The sequence below is a fragment of the Aethalodelphis obliquidens genome, unplaced genomic scaffold (assembly GCF_003676395.1).
Source record: "Aethalodelphis obliquidens isolate GAN/ISIS:26980383/991018 unplaced genomic scaffold, ASM367639v1 scaffold7, whole genome shotgun sequence".
Lineage (NCBI taxonomy): Eukaryota > Metazoa > Chordata > Mammalia > Artiodactyla > Delphinidae > Aethalodelphis > Aethalodelphis obliquidens.
This window is the reverse complement of record NW_020837951.1, coordinates 12,788,546-12,803,337: the sequence shown is the minus strand read 5'-3', so window position 1 is coordinate 12,803,337 and position 14,792 is coordinate 12,788,546. Positions and strand designations below refer to the sequence as shown.

The window sequence follows — 14,792 nt, the reverse complement described above, 5'->3', positions numbered from 1 at the left end:
CTCCAGGGGAAGAGGAGGGTGGTGCCTGGCATCTGCCCTAGCCCTGTGCCCACTGGGTGCCGTTTCTGGTTCAGGACTCCTGGCCCAGCTGGGCTCCTTCTGGCCTCCGACTTCTCTGCCTGGGGCGGGCTGAAGATGGTGCCTGCCCACTGGTCCACAGCAGGGGGTGCTGTGGCTTCTGAGGCCCGTGAATGGCTAGATAAGGCGTCTGGTTCCCTGGTAGAGACCTCGGCGTGCTGGGGACAGCAGGAACAGGGCAGGAACAGCTAGGGCTGGGCTTGTTCACCCGGAGGAGATCAGAAGATGGGCAAGTCAGACAGGGAGGGGAGGGTAAGGGTTCCAGGCAGGACCCCAGGGCCCAGCACACCCAGACAGCCCAGTTCTCAGTGCTCTAGTCTGGCCCCAAGTAGGTTAGCCTTCTGTGACCGCCATTGCTGTCACTGTCACTTGGCAAGAGAAGCGTCATCGGCAGGTGTCCGCTGAGGACCAAGGTGACCCTCGTGCCAACCCCGTGGTTGTCTGCTAGGTGCCTGTGGCTCCACCGCTAGAGGGAGACTTGGGTGAAGCCTTGCTCTCTGACTCATGCGGGGGGCCCGTGCCCTCTGCCTCCCACCATCTCCAGGAGAACGAGGTTGGACTCAGAAAGATGCTTTCCTGTGGTCAGAGGGCACTGAGGCAGGGGTGAGGAGCCAGGACCAGGCACCAGCTGGCACGGGGCTGGGCCACCCTCCTGTCACTGTCTTGCTCTGGGACCACAGGTCTCGGTGCACCACCCGCAAATGTGAAATATGGGGGTCGTTGTTCTGCGTCCTGCCTGGGGCTGAGGTGCGGTCAGACCTGGCAGCCGAAACTCCCCCAAGTCCTGGAGGTCCTCCATCACGCGGCTTTGCTGCCTTCCCCTCCCCGTGACGCTGTCCTGCCCGTCCCCCACAGGTGACGACGTCGTCGGGAAGCAAGTGCTTCTCCTGCCGGTCAGCGGCCGAGCGGGATAAGTGGATGGAGAACCTGCGGCGAGCGGTGCATCCCAACAAGGTGGGCCTGTGTCCACTGTCCCCAGAGCATGGGGGGTGGAGGCTAGACTCAGAGCAGAGCACAGACGCCGACGTGAGGGAGAAGACGGAGGGGTCTCTGGTGTGGCCTGGGCTTGGGGGTGCAGGCAGCCTGCGTGTAGGCAGGGCCCGAGTGGGCCGTAGTGCTGGACTCTGAAAGAGGCTGACCCGTGCTGGGGGCCTCAGCCTTCGAAGCTGCACACTCTAGACGCTGGGCCAGAGAACTGAGCACTGGGGTTTTGGGTGCTGGTGTCCATCTGCCTGGAGCTCTTGACCCTCTCCCCCACCCCGGCTGAATCCTGCTCATCCCTTCGAGTCCAGCTTCGCTTTCTGTTCCCTCCTCCAGGCGAGCGCCGCCGGCCCAGGCTGGTGCCCTCCTGTGTTCCTGCTGCCCCCAGGCTTCTCCCAGAAGGTTCCTGGGACCCCGACTGTCATCACTTGCTTCTGTGTCTGCCTCCCTGGCCAGCTTGGCCTGGGCTGAGTCCTGGTCGCCATGACATTACTAAGGAAGGGCCTTAGTGATGGTCTTACCTCTAAGTGACTTTGCAGACCAGCAAACTACAGGGGAGCCAATAAGCGGCTGCCGTGTACCAGGCATTGTGCTAGCCTCTTACTTGCTCCGTACTCGGTTTTAATTCCCAAGGGAATAAAAAAAGGGAGTTGAGGCTTAGATGGTCACTTGCCCACGGTCAGTGAGCTAGGGCGAGGTAGAGCAGAGATCCAGCCCCATAGCCCCACAGCCGTCAGACTCCAGAGCTGTCCCTCACCCGGGGCCCGGTTCCTCCAGGCTCCAAGAGCTCTTCCCCGCTACGGGCTGGGCAATGGGCAGGCGGCTGGGCCCCCAGTCACCGCGGCCCCCCTGTGCGTGTGTGCAGGACAACAGCCGGCGCGTGGAGCACATCCTGAAGCTGTGGGTGATCGAGGCCAAGGACCTGCCTGCCAAGAAGAAGTACCTGTGCGAGCTCTGCCTGGACGACGTGCTGTACGCACGCACCACGGGCAAGCTCAAGACTGACAACGTCTTTTGGGGCGAGCACTTCGAGTTCCACAACCTGCCGCCCCTGCGCACCGTCACCGTCCACCTGTACCGCGAGACAGACAAGAAGAAGAAGAAGGAACGCAACAGCTACCTGGGCCTGGTGAGCCTGCCCGCCGCCTCCGTGGCCGGGCGGCAGTTCGTGGAGAAGTGGTACCCGGTGGTGACGCCCAACCCCAAGAGCGGCAAGGGCCCTGGGCCCATGATCCGCATCAAGGCACGCTACCAGACCATCACCATCCTGCCCATGGAGATGTACAAGGAGTTTGCCGAGCACATCACCAACCACTACCTGGGGCTCTGCGCCGCCCTCGAGCCCATCCTCAGTGCCAAGACCAAGGAGGAGATGGCATCGGCCCTGGTGCACATCCTGCAGAGCACGGGCAAGGTGAAGGTAGGTGTGTGGGCCTCAGGCGGGACCCCACCTCATGTCGCCCCGTGGGAGGCTGGGTGACGTGCTGGATTACCTACCGGTCCCCATGTCCACGTCATGGATTTCAGCTCTGGTGGAGGCACTGGTCACAGCCAGGTGAGTTTCTGAAAGCCAAGAGACGCATCGTGGAGGGTGGGGACTTGGTGCTCCTTCGCCGTGGTTGGAGCTGATCACAGAGGCGGGGATGGAGCCCCTGGACCGGAGCACATCTTGCAGTGAGGAAATGGGTTTAGGGACTTCACCCACTGCCCCAGAGGGCTGGCCCCTCCCTGAGGCTCGAGGCGAGCAGGCCACGAGGCCCACCTCTGCCGGCACACAGGTCCCAGCGACCCAGACACACACGTCCAGTGAGGTGTTGAGTTTGGGACACATCCCAACAGGTGACCGCCAGGGTGCAGGCCACTGTCCGAGCCCCAGACTCCCCCCTCACTCCCAATTCACACATGTGGGACACAGTCACTATTGCAGCCGTCTGTTTGACGGGCAGCCTGCCACAGCTACAGCCGTCCCCAGCTCCAGAGTCTCCAGGAGCAGAGCTCATCTAAAGCCCTCCAGGGCCGGGGTGGGGGCCCCTCTCGAGGCCTTTCACCTGCCTCCCCCTGCCAGACCACACCTCAGCCCCACCCACCTGGCTTTGGAGACAGGTAGGCTCCTTCTGGAAGGCTCCACACGCCTACCTGCCCATCGCAGTGGAGTGTGGTTCTGTGGGCCTCGAGGGCACACCTCCCCCCCTCCACCCTGCCCCCTCCCTTGGATGCAGCGGAGAAGGGCTGGACGTGGGGTCCGTCCACACTGCAGAGGCCGTGTGTGCTGGCCCCGGGAGCTGGGCCTCTGCCCTCTGGACGTGGTGTGGTTTGCGGCCTGTGGTGGGGGTGAGGGACTGCCCTGGTCAAGGTCCTGAGCCCTCAGCCTGGGCTTGGGGAAGACACGGGCGGGGCCGGGCCTCAGGTCCGCAGGCAGAGCCCAGGGCACGTGCTCCATCGGGGCCCTTATCCTCTATCTGTTCCCGGAAGGCCCTGGCCTCCTTCGGGCCCTTCAGAGCCCCTGCCTGTTGGGCTCATTGTGTGGGACCAACGCAGGAACAGGGAGGGGCGCTTTCCTGGCATGGGCCCCGTGGGGTCCGGCACTCGGTTCCTCCGCGTTGTTGGACCACCTTCCCCTGTCCCCAGCCTCCGACCTGCCTGGGCAAGGCTGCATGTGGGACTGTCTCTTAATTTCTTGCTTAGCAGTGGAAAGGGGGCTAGAAACTAAGTGAATGGAAGCCGTGCCTCCGGAGGGAGTTCCAGGGAGGCAGCAGGGCTGGAGCAGCGTTCTCTCTGTCTCTGTGTCTGTTCTTCCAGTACGTGGCCCCCGAGGGCTGGGCTGGCCTGGGAGTCTGACTCCGATCTGAAGGGACCTTCAGCTCTCATACTCACAGCTGAGACAGAAGAATCAGGGTGCTTATTGTGGAAGGAGGTGGAAGCCAGGGCTGCAGCCTCCCAGTGGGCCCTTAGGTGGGGAGAGCAGTAGATGGAAGGATAGGAAGTAACTCGGGCTGCTGGCGTGACGTTTGTCCGAACTCTGAGCACTTGGGCACTGACGGGTGCGATGCCTCTCGAGAGCACGTGACGAGGGCCCTGCAGTCCCGGGGGAGGGCTGTGTGAGGGGGCACCTGGCACGTTCTCCTTGCCGTCCCCCCTCCCCTCAGTGCGAGGGGAGGAACGGGGCCTGGAAACAAGAGACTCGGGCCCAGTGTGGCCCAGGTAGCTGTGTGGCCTTGGACAGGTCCCTGTCCTGTTCTGTGCCTCTTCCCCCTCGTTGGGTCCTAGCTCTAAGCAGAGCCCCTCCTCTTCCCCACCTGGGCCTCGCGCCTGCTCTAGGAGTTCAGGAAGCCCTGTGGGCAAGAGCAGAGCAGTACACGCAGTACTTACCTCTGCTGTCGTGTGTTCAGAGAGGGGGCCCTGGAGGTCACCTGTGGTCAGGAAGGGGTCCTCAGGCTGTGTGGTCCCCGGAGAGGCCAACTGCCACTTCCCCCCAGCCCCTCCTGTCTCTCCATTGGCCAGCCAGCCAGGTCTCCGGGACCCAGAGTTCGGTTCTGTATTTCAAGGGCCACTTGTGATTCCAGAGGGGCCCAGAGTTGTGCCCATCGGAGTGAGGAATTTCCAGAGCTCCAGAAGCCCTGGCCCGCACTGGCCAGTGCAGCCTCTGTGCAGGGTGGCCCCTGGCCCGACTGTCACCCTCCTCCGGGTCTCCGACTTCCTGCCTCCTGCCTGTCCTCCCCCCCATCCCCCAAGTCACAAGGCTGGCCGTGGGCGTGAGGAGGCGCAGGCTCCAGGGAGGAGTTTCCACCTGGGTGATGCAGCAGGTTCATCGTGCAGCCTCCCTGCAGTCAGGAGGGAAGGCGTGGGCTCAGGCTCCCTCCTGGGGTCTGCCCGTGAAGCCGCGCCTGGGGCTGAGAGGCCAGTGGGCCGCCTTCCCGCCCAGGCCGAGGTCGGTGCTCTCTCCATCTGAGCACTGGCTCGCTGCCTTCCAGGGCAGCCGGACTGCCTCTGCCTCTCTCTCGTCCTTGCCTGTGAGGCTGCACAGGACGAGCCCATGTCTGGTGTGGGAGACCCCGTCAGAGTAATGGGGGGACAGTGGCAGCTGCTTGTGCGAGGGGCAGAGGGCAGCCCATCTGTCCTCTTCGACACTGATGGCACTGGGTGAGGGAGTTCTGCTCCCGTCACCCCACCAGGCCTGGGCAGGGCTGAGCAGAGATTTGAGTTCCGCGGGTCCGGCTGTGATACGGGGGCCCATGGCTCCATGCAGCATGCTCTTGCATCCCTGATCCGGTACCCAGCTCTGATGTGGCCATGGCTAGACGTCCCCCCTCATCAGGCTGCCCTGCCCTCACTCCCAGGCAGCCCCCACCAGCGGGTACCAGTAGCTTGGCAATGGGGCAGCCTCGAGGAGCAGGGTCTCCTGGCCAGGGTGTGGGTCTGGAACCCTAGGGTCCTACCTGCCACGTCTGCTCAGGTCCACTCTCCTCACCTGGCTCCACAGGACTTCCTGACAGACCTGATGATGTCGGAGGTGGACCGCTGTGGAGACGAGCACCTCATCTTCCGGGAGAACACGCTGGCCACCAAGGCCATCGAGGAGTACCTCAAGCTGGTGGGCCAGAAGTACCTGCAGGATGCACTGGGTAGGGCGTGTGGGCCGGCCGGGGGCAGAGGGCAGAGGCGGGGCAAGCTCGCCAGGTCCTCACTGCCCCCTCCTGCCCTCTGGCCGCAGGGGAGTTCATCAAAGCGCTGTATGAATCGGATGAGAACTGTGAAGTGGACCCGAGTAAGTGCTCAGCCGCTGACCTCCCCGAGCACCAGGGCAACCTCAAGATGTGCTGCGAGCTGGCCTTCTGCAAGATCATCAACTCCTACTGGTCAGTGCTGCCTCCGCGCCCTTCTCGGCCTCAGCTGCCCAGGGCCCCCCACCCCTGCGTCCCCCCGTCCTTCTGGGTCCTTCTGTGCAGGTGCCTATGGAGTGCTGGGCTTTGTTCCCTCCGGACAGCTCTGTGAGGGGCTCTCCTCCATCATCCCCGACTCACAAACGGGAGAGCTGAGGTTTAATGAGGAGAGGAGAGGGGACACGCCCGCACCTCACACGGCTTCAGAGTGGGGCTCTGGGATTGGAAGCCACCCTCTGCCTGACCCCGCTGAGTCTCGCTGGGCTGCCAGGTCCCCGTCCTGGTCCTTTCTGGGCTGTCAGACGTAAGCAGTGTTCCAGAGCATACATGCAGGACGTGGTTTGTGCAGTGGTGAGGACCGGACCTGGCAGCCCATCGCACATGCTTAACAGCGGGCACCAGCTGGTGCTGTTGTAGGTGCTGGGGCTGCCCAGGGAGCCAGACTGACAAGGCCCTGCTCGGGCACCCGCCTGGGGTGGGTGGATGGCTTTACCTGGGACTCCTCACCTGTCCGTAGGAGCTGGTGCTCACTTCACAGGCTGTGATCAGGCCCAGCAGGGGCCTGTGTGGGTGCCTGGACACCAGGTGTGGGCCTCCTGCTGGGGCTGTAGAGGACAAAGGAGGTGGATTGGGCCTTAACTGGGACAGAGGTCCGCGGGCTCCTGGCAGCCCCAGAAAGGAGCAGAGGTGTGCTGAGCCGGCCGCTCATACAGGACCGCGGTCAGGGCCAGAATCAGTCCCGGGGCCGCTGAGGAGTGCTAGCCTAGCTCCAAGGCTAGCGTCCCAGGCATGGATGTCTGGTGGCGGCTGACCTGGTGCCGAGTACAGCCTCGTCACTGTCCAGGGGACCGTGCCGCCAGCCCCAAGCAGTGGGTATGTTTTCACACTGGAGGAGCTGCCAAGGTTTCCTCCTCGGTCACTGCTGCAGCTCAGGACCTGCATCCCGTCCCCATCCAGGTCGCTCTCCTGACCCCGTTCCCGCCCCCTGACCCCCAGCCATACCTCCCTCCTTTCTTTGATCATGTTCTTTCCCGGCCTGGCCTGTATCTGGCTCCCCTCTGCAGCCCTCCTTCAGGTCACCGCATATGGTCGTCTCCCCTCTCCTGGGCACCCTCGCTCACAGCCCCGCTCCCATCAGAGTGCCTGATTGTGCCTGGGTCCAAGTCCGTTTCCTGCACACACCCTGAGCGCCCTGGGGGCAGGCAGACTCACCAGCTCGGGCCTGGGCATACAGGAGGGCCCGGGAATGTTTTGCTGCTCCCGAAGGACAGGCAGAGGCGGGCCTGCTAGGTGAGCGACAGCTTTGGATCTGGGCAGAGGGAGTGGCCAGAGCCAGTGGGGTGGGCGCCTCCGGCCCAGGGCCCTCTGGCCCAGGGCTACACAGGGTGCTCACCTGGGGCCAGCCTGGCCTCTTGGGCTGAGCTGAAAATGAACCCTGGCACCAGGGGAAGAGGGGCAGCCAGAGAGCCTGAGCTCTGGAACACACTTCCCACCCTTGGGCTAGGCTGTGTTTTCACCCTCTGCCCGCCTGTTCCCAGGGCGGACCGGGTGTGGGACACAGGGAAACATAACCACAGACAATGATTTTCTGTTTCCTCTTTCTGGCGTTTGTAGAGGCCCAGAGGCACCTCTCCGTTCTGAACAAGGCTGTTGATAGATGTTATCACTCAGCGCCTGCCCCCTGCCCAGTCCTGTGCCTGGTACTTCAGAGGCCAGGACTAAAGGTCACCTGCCCTCACTTCCTCTCTAGCCACGTCCTTGTTGGTTCAGCCACATTACTGCCAGAGTCTGCCGGGCCGGGTGCTGGGCTTGTTGGGCAGAAGCTTTTCAAGCTGATCAAAGCCTCTTAAAGTCTTGGGGGGGTCCCAGCCTTAAGATGGCTCTGAGCTCGGCAGGGCAGGCCTTGTTCTTAGTGTGAGAGTGAGGACACCGAAGCCCAGGGAGGGCCAGGCCCTGGGTCAGAGCACCCTGAGCTAGTGACAGAGCCAGGTGGACTCTGGCTTCAGGGAATGCCCATCTTCTAGGGTGAAAAGATAGGAAGGCCACTTAAAGCTTGGCCTGCTGGGGCCTCCCTGTGGCGGTGTGGTGGGACGCCCAGAGGAGATAGCCCCCAGCCAGGTGCCGGGAACGTGGCCTGCACTCACCGGGTCCGCCTGGGGAGGCCACTGCCTCCATTTCCCTCCCCACTGAGAAAGTAGGGAGCTGTGTCCTCACCCTGTGGTTAGGATCCAGCCATCTTCTTGATCACCCCGAGCTCTGCTGAAAACCTCTAACTCTATAACGTTATTTGAGTGAAGGGAGTAAGTCTCAAAAGGCAGGGATGGGAACCAAGGAGTGGTGGTCTGTTCCTCCTGTGTTTTCCTCACTCTCCCCTAGGCCCTGATGCCTGCCGTGTGGGGAGGGGGGTGAAGCCCTCTGGGAGCTCGCCCTCACTGCCGGCTCCCCCGTGCCTGTGTCCCACCCCACTCAACCCCTCGGGGAGAGATCCACCTGACTGCGGCCCGGGCGGCCCTGCTCCTGTGCCTGCCCTGTGCTCTTCCTGTGCCGGCTCACACAGCCCTGATCGTGGAGCAGGGCTGGAACTCGGTTCCATTGGACCCAGAACCGGGTCCCTGCTCTGCCCCCTCCGGTCCTGGCGCCCTGCCTGACGGCCGGCCCCCCTCGTGTGTCCCGGCACAGTGTCTTCCCGCGGGAGCTGAAGGAGGTGTTCGCCTCGTGGCGGCAAGAGTGCAGCAGCCGTGGCCGGCCGGACATCAGCGAGCGGCTCATCAGCGCCTCCCTGTTCCTGCGCTTCCTCTGCCCAGCCATCATGTCGCCCTCACTCTTCAACCTGCTGCAGGAGTACCCCGATGACCGCACCGCCCGCACACTCACCCTCATCGCCAAGGTCACCCAGAACCTGGCCAACTTCGCCAAGTGAGTGCCACGTCCCCCGACGGCAGGGTCCGCCCCAGAGCTGGGCCGTGCGGCAGGCCAGTCCCTGCTGTCCTCAGTCCTTCCCCGCACCTCAGCTCCCCTACTGAACGTACATGCTGCTGTGGTATGTTTCCGTGTAATTTTCAAAGGGGAGAAGACAAGGTATTTTTTTCCTTCTGCTTTTTTTTTTTTGGCGGTACGCGGGCCTCTCACTGTCGTGGCCTCTCCCGTTGCGGAGCACAGGCTCCGGACGCACAGGCTCAGCGTCCATGGCTCACGGGCCCAGCCGCTCCGCGGCATGTGGGATCTTCCTGGACCGGGGCACGAACCCGTGTCCCCTGCATCGGCAGGCGGACTCTCAACCACTGCGCCACCAGGGAAGCCCCCTTCTGCTTCTTTGAATGAACATTTTATCATAAGGATTCTCCCATGTACTTACCATTCATACGCTTGGTTTTGAAATTAGTGACTAATATGCCTTTGAGGGACAAGGGCCTGTGTCTCCTGAAGCCGACCCCTGTGGTTGGGCACCCGGCTTGTTTCAGATTGTCCTTATCTAAGGCTGCCAAGGACGTCTTTGCTAGTGAAGCACTTCAGTGTTCTCGCTGTACCTTAGAGGGAGTGGGTGGAAACGGAAGGGCTGGGTCATCAAGGCGCTCTCAGGAGGTATGGATGGAGCCCCCTCTGGGCCTCCTCTGGGCCCGGCCTGCCCTCCGGGAGACAGCCCTACAGCAGGGGAGAGAGCGGGTGGACGTGGGCACGCGGGCTCGCAGGAGGGCCCTGCGCTACTTGGGAGAGGAGAGAGGGAGGCTTCCTAAAGACGTTCTCCCCCAACTGCGTGTCAGGACGAAGGGCAGCCGGGGCAGACAGGCCTGGGAGGGACCAGGCACTGTGCAGTCCCTGAGTCAGCAAGTACCAGGCTGGGGGAGGTGGGAGATGAGACCCAAGAGGAAAGCAGGGGCTTTTGAAGGCCAGGCAGGGCCTTGGAGCGAGGGAGATGGTGAGAGTCCTGCAGAGTTCAGCCTGACAGCAGTGGGGCCAGGGGGTGGAGGGGGCGGGACTGGCAGGCGAGAGGCTGGGAGGAGAGCAAAATTACGCTTCTGGTAACAGCAAAGGGATGGAAGTATTGGGCCCGGGAGGTGACGATGCTGGAGGCACTGCTGCGAGGTCACGGGGTGATTAGAAGATAAGGTCAGCAGCCTGGCCAGCGGTGGGGGAGGCACGGGGGGAGCTGACCACGGCCGGGCTCCTCGTGCAGCTCTCTGCTGGGTGGTGGCGTCTCCCCTTGGGGCAGGGAGCCCTGGAGGAGGGCGCAGGTTTGGGGTGCCGGAGATGACTGCAGACCTGGCCAAGCTGAGGACGAAGGGGGAGGTGTCCGTGGCGGAATGTGTCTGAAAGCTCAGCAGAGAGACCTGGCCAGGCATGGATTGAGAGTCGTCTGCGCACCAGGCCATTGCCGTTTGGGGGAAAAGAGGAAGCAGATTGTGAGTGCCAGTGAATGGGGAGTGAGGGCCATGGAACCTTCCAGGTCCTGTGAGAAAAGGCCCAGAAAGGGTCTCTAGTCTTAGCCATGAGGGCCCTGAGCCAGAGTGGATTGGCTGGCTGGGGAGTAAGTGGCGAAGGGGGGCTCCTGGGCGGGGCCCAGGGCACTCACCCCGTCTGCTCGGCTCCAGGTTTGGCAGCAAGGAGGAGTACATGTCGTTCATGAACCAGTTCCTGGAGCACGAGTGGACCAACATGCAGCGCTTCCTGCTGGAGATCTCCAACCCCGAGACCATCTCCAACACGGCCGGCTTCGAGGGCTACATCGACCTGGGCCGCGAGCTCTCCAGCCTGCACTCGCTGCTCTGGGAGGCCGTCAGCCAGCTGGAGCAGGTGCCTGTGCACCGGGCCGCAATGGGCGGAGGGCGGGCCGAAGGCCACCAGAGCTGCCTCAGGCTGCTCCAGCTCCCAGAGTAGCCAGGGGCTCAGAGGGTTCGCCTGTGCGGTGCAGATCAGCGGCCCTGCCGGGCGCCGGAGCCCGAGGGTCCAGCCCAGGCCCTGTCAGCGCTGGGGATCTCGGGGCCCACTTCCTCGGTGGGGAGCGCCGTGTTCCCGCGGCAGCCCCTGCCCAGGGGAGCCTGCTCTGTGCTGGGGCTTCGGCTGTGGCGTTGAGTGGATGGAGTCCACTGCTGAGGGTGTGCTCCCTGCCTCCGACAAGTGTGATCAGGGTTAGCTGCTTCTCTGAAAATGTCCTTGCTCTGGGTTTTAAGGCCACCGATATGAAAAAGAAGACTGAAGTTGCCACACCTCCACGTGTCAGGCAGGAAGTTGCAAACCTTTCCAGAATTGCCCTTGGCCATCAGTTGAAATGGTTATTCCCTAGACATCTCTGACATTGCTGCAGCCACCGTGGCCTGGGTTCCACTGTCCCAAGCAGCCCCAGCTCGCACAGTGAGCAGGTTCTTGGCAGCAAGGGCTGGGCCTGCCAGGATCCACTTCCAGAACATCTGCTTTCCAGGGCTCTGTGAGACCATCTTACAAAAGTAGCTACTGCTGAACCGAGACTGGAAGGGACCTTACTGGAAGGTCCCTAGGGGTGACCACCTAGGGCGCTCTGGTGTGTAGCCTTCTAGATACATCTGTGCATGTGTTAAGTGCACACACAGGCAAAGTCCTTTCCCTTTTTGTTAAAGTGAGAACTTTGCGTGCAGTGCCGCATGCGTTTCTCACTCCTCCGTCATCGGCATCTTTTCACGACAGTACGTGCCACACCGCCACTGTGACCTTTCTAATGGCACAGACTGTCCTGTCATGTGACTGCACCATTTAGTTTACTGGACGCTCAGATTAGGCCCAGCTTTTAACTACAAACATGCTGTTGCAGTCATTTCTGCTCCTTTATGTCCGTTGCCCTTTGGCTCCGAGAGACCCAGGAGGGAGAAATGGAAATGAGGGCCAAGGGCTTCTCTCCCTCCACTGCTGCCAACACCATTCAGTCTACGGCCACCACTTAACTGAGCGCCTGTGCCCTGCCACTGTCTTCCATGTCCGCGCAACCAGGCGGGAGCTACAGAAGTTGCAGCAGGATTGAAAGTCGAGCTGTTTGCCGCTCACATCTCTCCTCTGTTGACTACATGAGTTTTCATACTTTATTTTTGCACAAAGCCCTAGATGGAAGCTGGGGCATAAGCCAGGGGAAGGCAGAGTCCCCCGTCCCCAGCCCGGAACGCTTAGCACCATCAGTCTAAACCAGGATAGCGAGGTTTAGCCAGCCCAGGTGCCACTGTCTGCCTGACAGGCGTGTGGTGGTGCCTGCCTGGTGCCTGGGCCGTTGCCCCTGGGGCTCAGGTGTCAGAGTGGGTCAGGGCCCAGCCCACCCGGTGGAGTAGATGACATGGGAGGGAGCCATCCCCGAGCCAGGCCTTGCAGGTGGGGAGGGTCCGGGATTCCGTGTGGCCTGTCCTGTCTGTGGGGGAACTGAGGTAGGACAGACTGGGGTGAAAGGCTTGGACTAGGTTAGCGTTTCTCCCTGTGGGCCTCGCACCCTGTCCCAGAAATATGTGGGGAGCTGGTAAAAACGTCATTTGCGATTTCTGGGCTCCCTACCGCATCCCAGACCTGCCAGATCTGACCTGCATGGGAGGGCGGGCCTGCATTTCTGACTGGCTCCTTAGAAGTTTTGAACACAGTGGCTACAGCGCACTTGGCCTCCACAGGCAGCCCCAGTGGGTCACACCTGCCTCTTGCTGTGTTTTTGCAGAGCATCGTATCCAAACTGGGGCCTCTGCCTCGAATCCTGAGGGACGTGCACACGGCACTGAGTGCCCCAGGCAGTGGGCAGCTTGCGGGGACCAACGACTTGGCCTCTACGCCTGGCTCTGGCAGCAGCAGCATCTCAGCGGGGCTGCAGAAGATGGTGATCGAGAACGACATCTCCGGGTAAGAGCCGCCGAGCATGCTGGGTGTTGCGGGGTGCCTGTTCGGACAAGGTGCAGCCACCTGCAGTCTCATGTGGGGTGGAAGGTACCTACGCTGGCGTTTATAAAACAAGCTGAATGAGACTCAGGTGTGTTTTTCAGGCCCTAAGTAGTGAAGTTCTGTTTGGGAAAAATCAGGAAAGGCTTCTTGGAGGAGGTAGTGCTATAGTTTGGAGCTTAGGAAAAAGTAATACCTCCATTGGTGGAAAAGGCGTTCTAGGCAGAGGGACTAGCACAGACAAAGGCCTGGAGAAAGACAATCCATCTTTTGTTGAAGAACAATTACTGGTCCCAAGCACTTCCACATCACTGGGTTGTATGTGTTTCCTGGTATTTCCTGGACCTGAATCAGAATCTCCAGAGGTGACGCTCCAGGGTGTGTGTTTTCAGGAGGAGCTCAGGTGACTGTAAGGCTTAGAGACTGGGAGCCTGGGAAACTAGAGAGGTGCTGAGGCCCAGCTCTTGCTCTGAGCCCCCAGCCCTGGGACAAGTGCCCAGTAAATAAAACAACAGTGGAGGGGGAGGCAGAGTGTTCTCTGAGTGATGACATCAAAATGAGGACCTTGGCGTTTACAGTGAACTATTTATGGCGCAGTTGTACACTCGCCTCCTCTACCAGGGCCATCTTGGGCCAGCTGATGAGGATGAGGCTGGAGCAGCAGAGTTGGGAGCTCTCTGGTTCTGAAATGGTGGCAGCAGCAGGCTTTTAGCAGGCGAGGGCGTTGAGATCAGGACCTGGGGATGTGGTGCGAGGGACTGGAGGCCCAGGGGGAGGCGGGAGATGCAGAGACCTTGATGCCCCTTCTCGGGTCCCTCTAAGTCTTGAGGGGCCGTTCATACAATCTTCCAAGTGAGGCAAAGCAGAGATTCAGGTGGGGAACACACCTTAGCCGAGTGGTGGCTCGAGAGGTGTCCGGGCACATGGGTTCTCAGGAGACCTGACCTGGGCGTGTGGAAGGACGGCCCAGGCCCATGGCTGGTCTGGGTTTCTCCCGGCTCCACCTGCTGCCCTTGTCCACTTCCTCTCGGCCCACAAGTGCTGTGGCCCTGAGTGGCCGCTACCTGCCCTGCCTAAGTCCCATCACCTGGGGCTTGGCACTTGCTCACCATCCCAGGCTAAGCCCACTCCTTTCTAAGCCCATGTTGAACCCCCAAGTTCTTGCTGCCTCTAGCCCACTCAGAGCCCTGTTCACCCCCGCATTCTTCCCTCCAAAGCCCACCTGGCTTTGTACCTCCTTCCAAGGAGTTGGCTTCCAGGGAGGGGCCAGGGAGAGTCTGGGAGTCCGGGATAGGGGTGAGGGTATGGCCTGCCACGGCAGGTACAGGCCCTCCCCGCCTGAGTCACGCCCGGAGGAGCCGCCTCTGATTCCTTGCTTCTGCCGGAAGCGCCAGCCCCCGCCTGCCAGTCAGACGGGTGGCAGCAGGAGGCTGCAGGTGGAGGCTTCTCTCAGCACAGGCCCCCACCTGGTTACCAGTGTGACTAGGAGCAGAGGGAAGAGGCAGAGGGAGCCCCCGTGGCTTTGAAGCCCTAGTTCTCGGTGCAGGACCCTGGGATAGCAGAGAGCCACTGCGTCGTGGGTTTGGATTTAGTCAGAGGGCTTTTCCAGAACACTTCAGGCCCCAGAACCTACTGTCCCAAGATGCAGCTGAGCAGGGAAAGGGCCTGCCAGGCCGCCTGGCCTGACCCTGGGAGCGCGGGTCCCTAGTGCAGAGGTTCCGTGCTGGAGCAGCCGTCAGCCCCTCGCCCTCGTGGTGGCTTCTGCCAGGGTCAGCTGCCCGGGCTGTGGTTTGGTTTTGCAGCTGCACCACTGGGCCCCGGGACTCTCCCACTCTCACTACCCCCACACCTCCTCCCCTCCCCTGCCTTCCCTCTTCTCTCCTCCCCTTCCCCCCACCCTGGCTCAGGCCGCCGGGTGGGCGGCAGGTTGGCGGGGGCTCTCGGTTGGGACCCGCCTTGGCCGCATTCACAGTTCTTCTC

General features: G+C 62.0%; 1 protein-coding gene across 19 annotated transcripts in view; it reads left to right on the top strand.

Annotated features, from left to right (window-relative positions):
- Nucleotides 1–14,792, top strand: part of DAB2IP (DAB2 interacting protein) — a 170,335-nt gene that overhangs the window by 143,015 nt on the left and 12,528 nt on the right. For 18 of the 19 annotated variants that reach the window (XR_003432514.1, XR_003432515.1, XM_027104967.1 and 15 more), the window contains 7 exons: nt 934–1,032; nt 1,925–2,479; nt 5,540–5,681; nt 5,771–5,915; nt 8,619–8,855; nt 10,529–10,730; nt 12,598–12,776. Coding sequence is in view for 17 of the 19 variants with exons in the window: in XM_027104967.1 (XP_026960768.1) it covers nt 934–1,032; nt 1,925–2,479; nt 5,540–5,681; nt 5,771–5,915; nt 8,619–8,855; nt 10,529–10,730; nt 12,598–12,776 (1,559 nt within the window). In the remaining 2 variants the exon portion in view is untranslated. The remainder of the gene's footprint in view (nt 1–933; nt 1,033–1,924; nt 2,480–5,539; nt 5,682–5,770; nt 5,916–8,618; nt 8,856–10,528; nt 10,731–12,597; nt 12,777–14,792) is intronic. The other variant, XM_027104972.1, reaches the window with a different exon arrangement.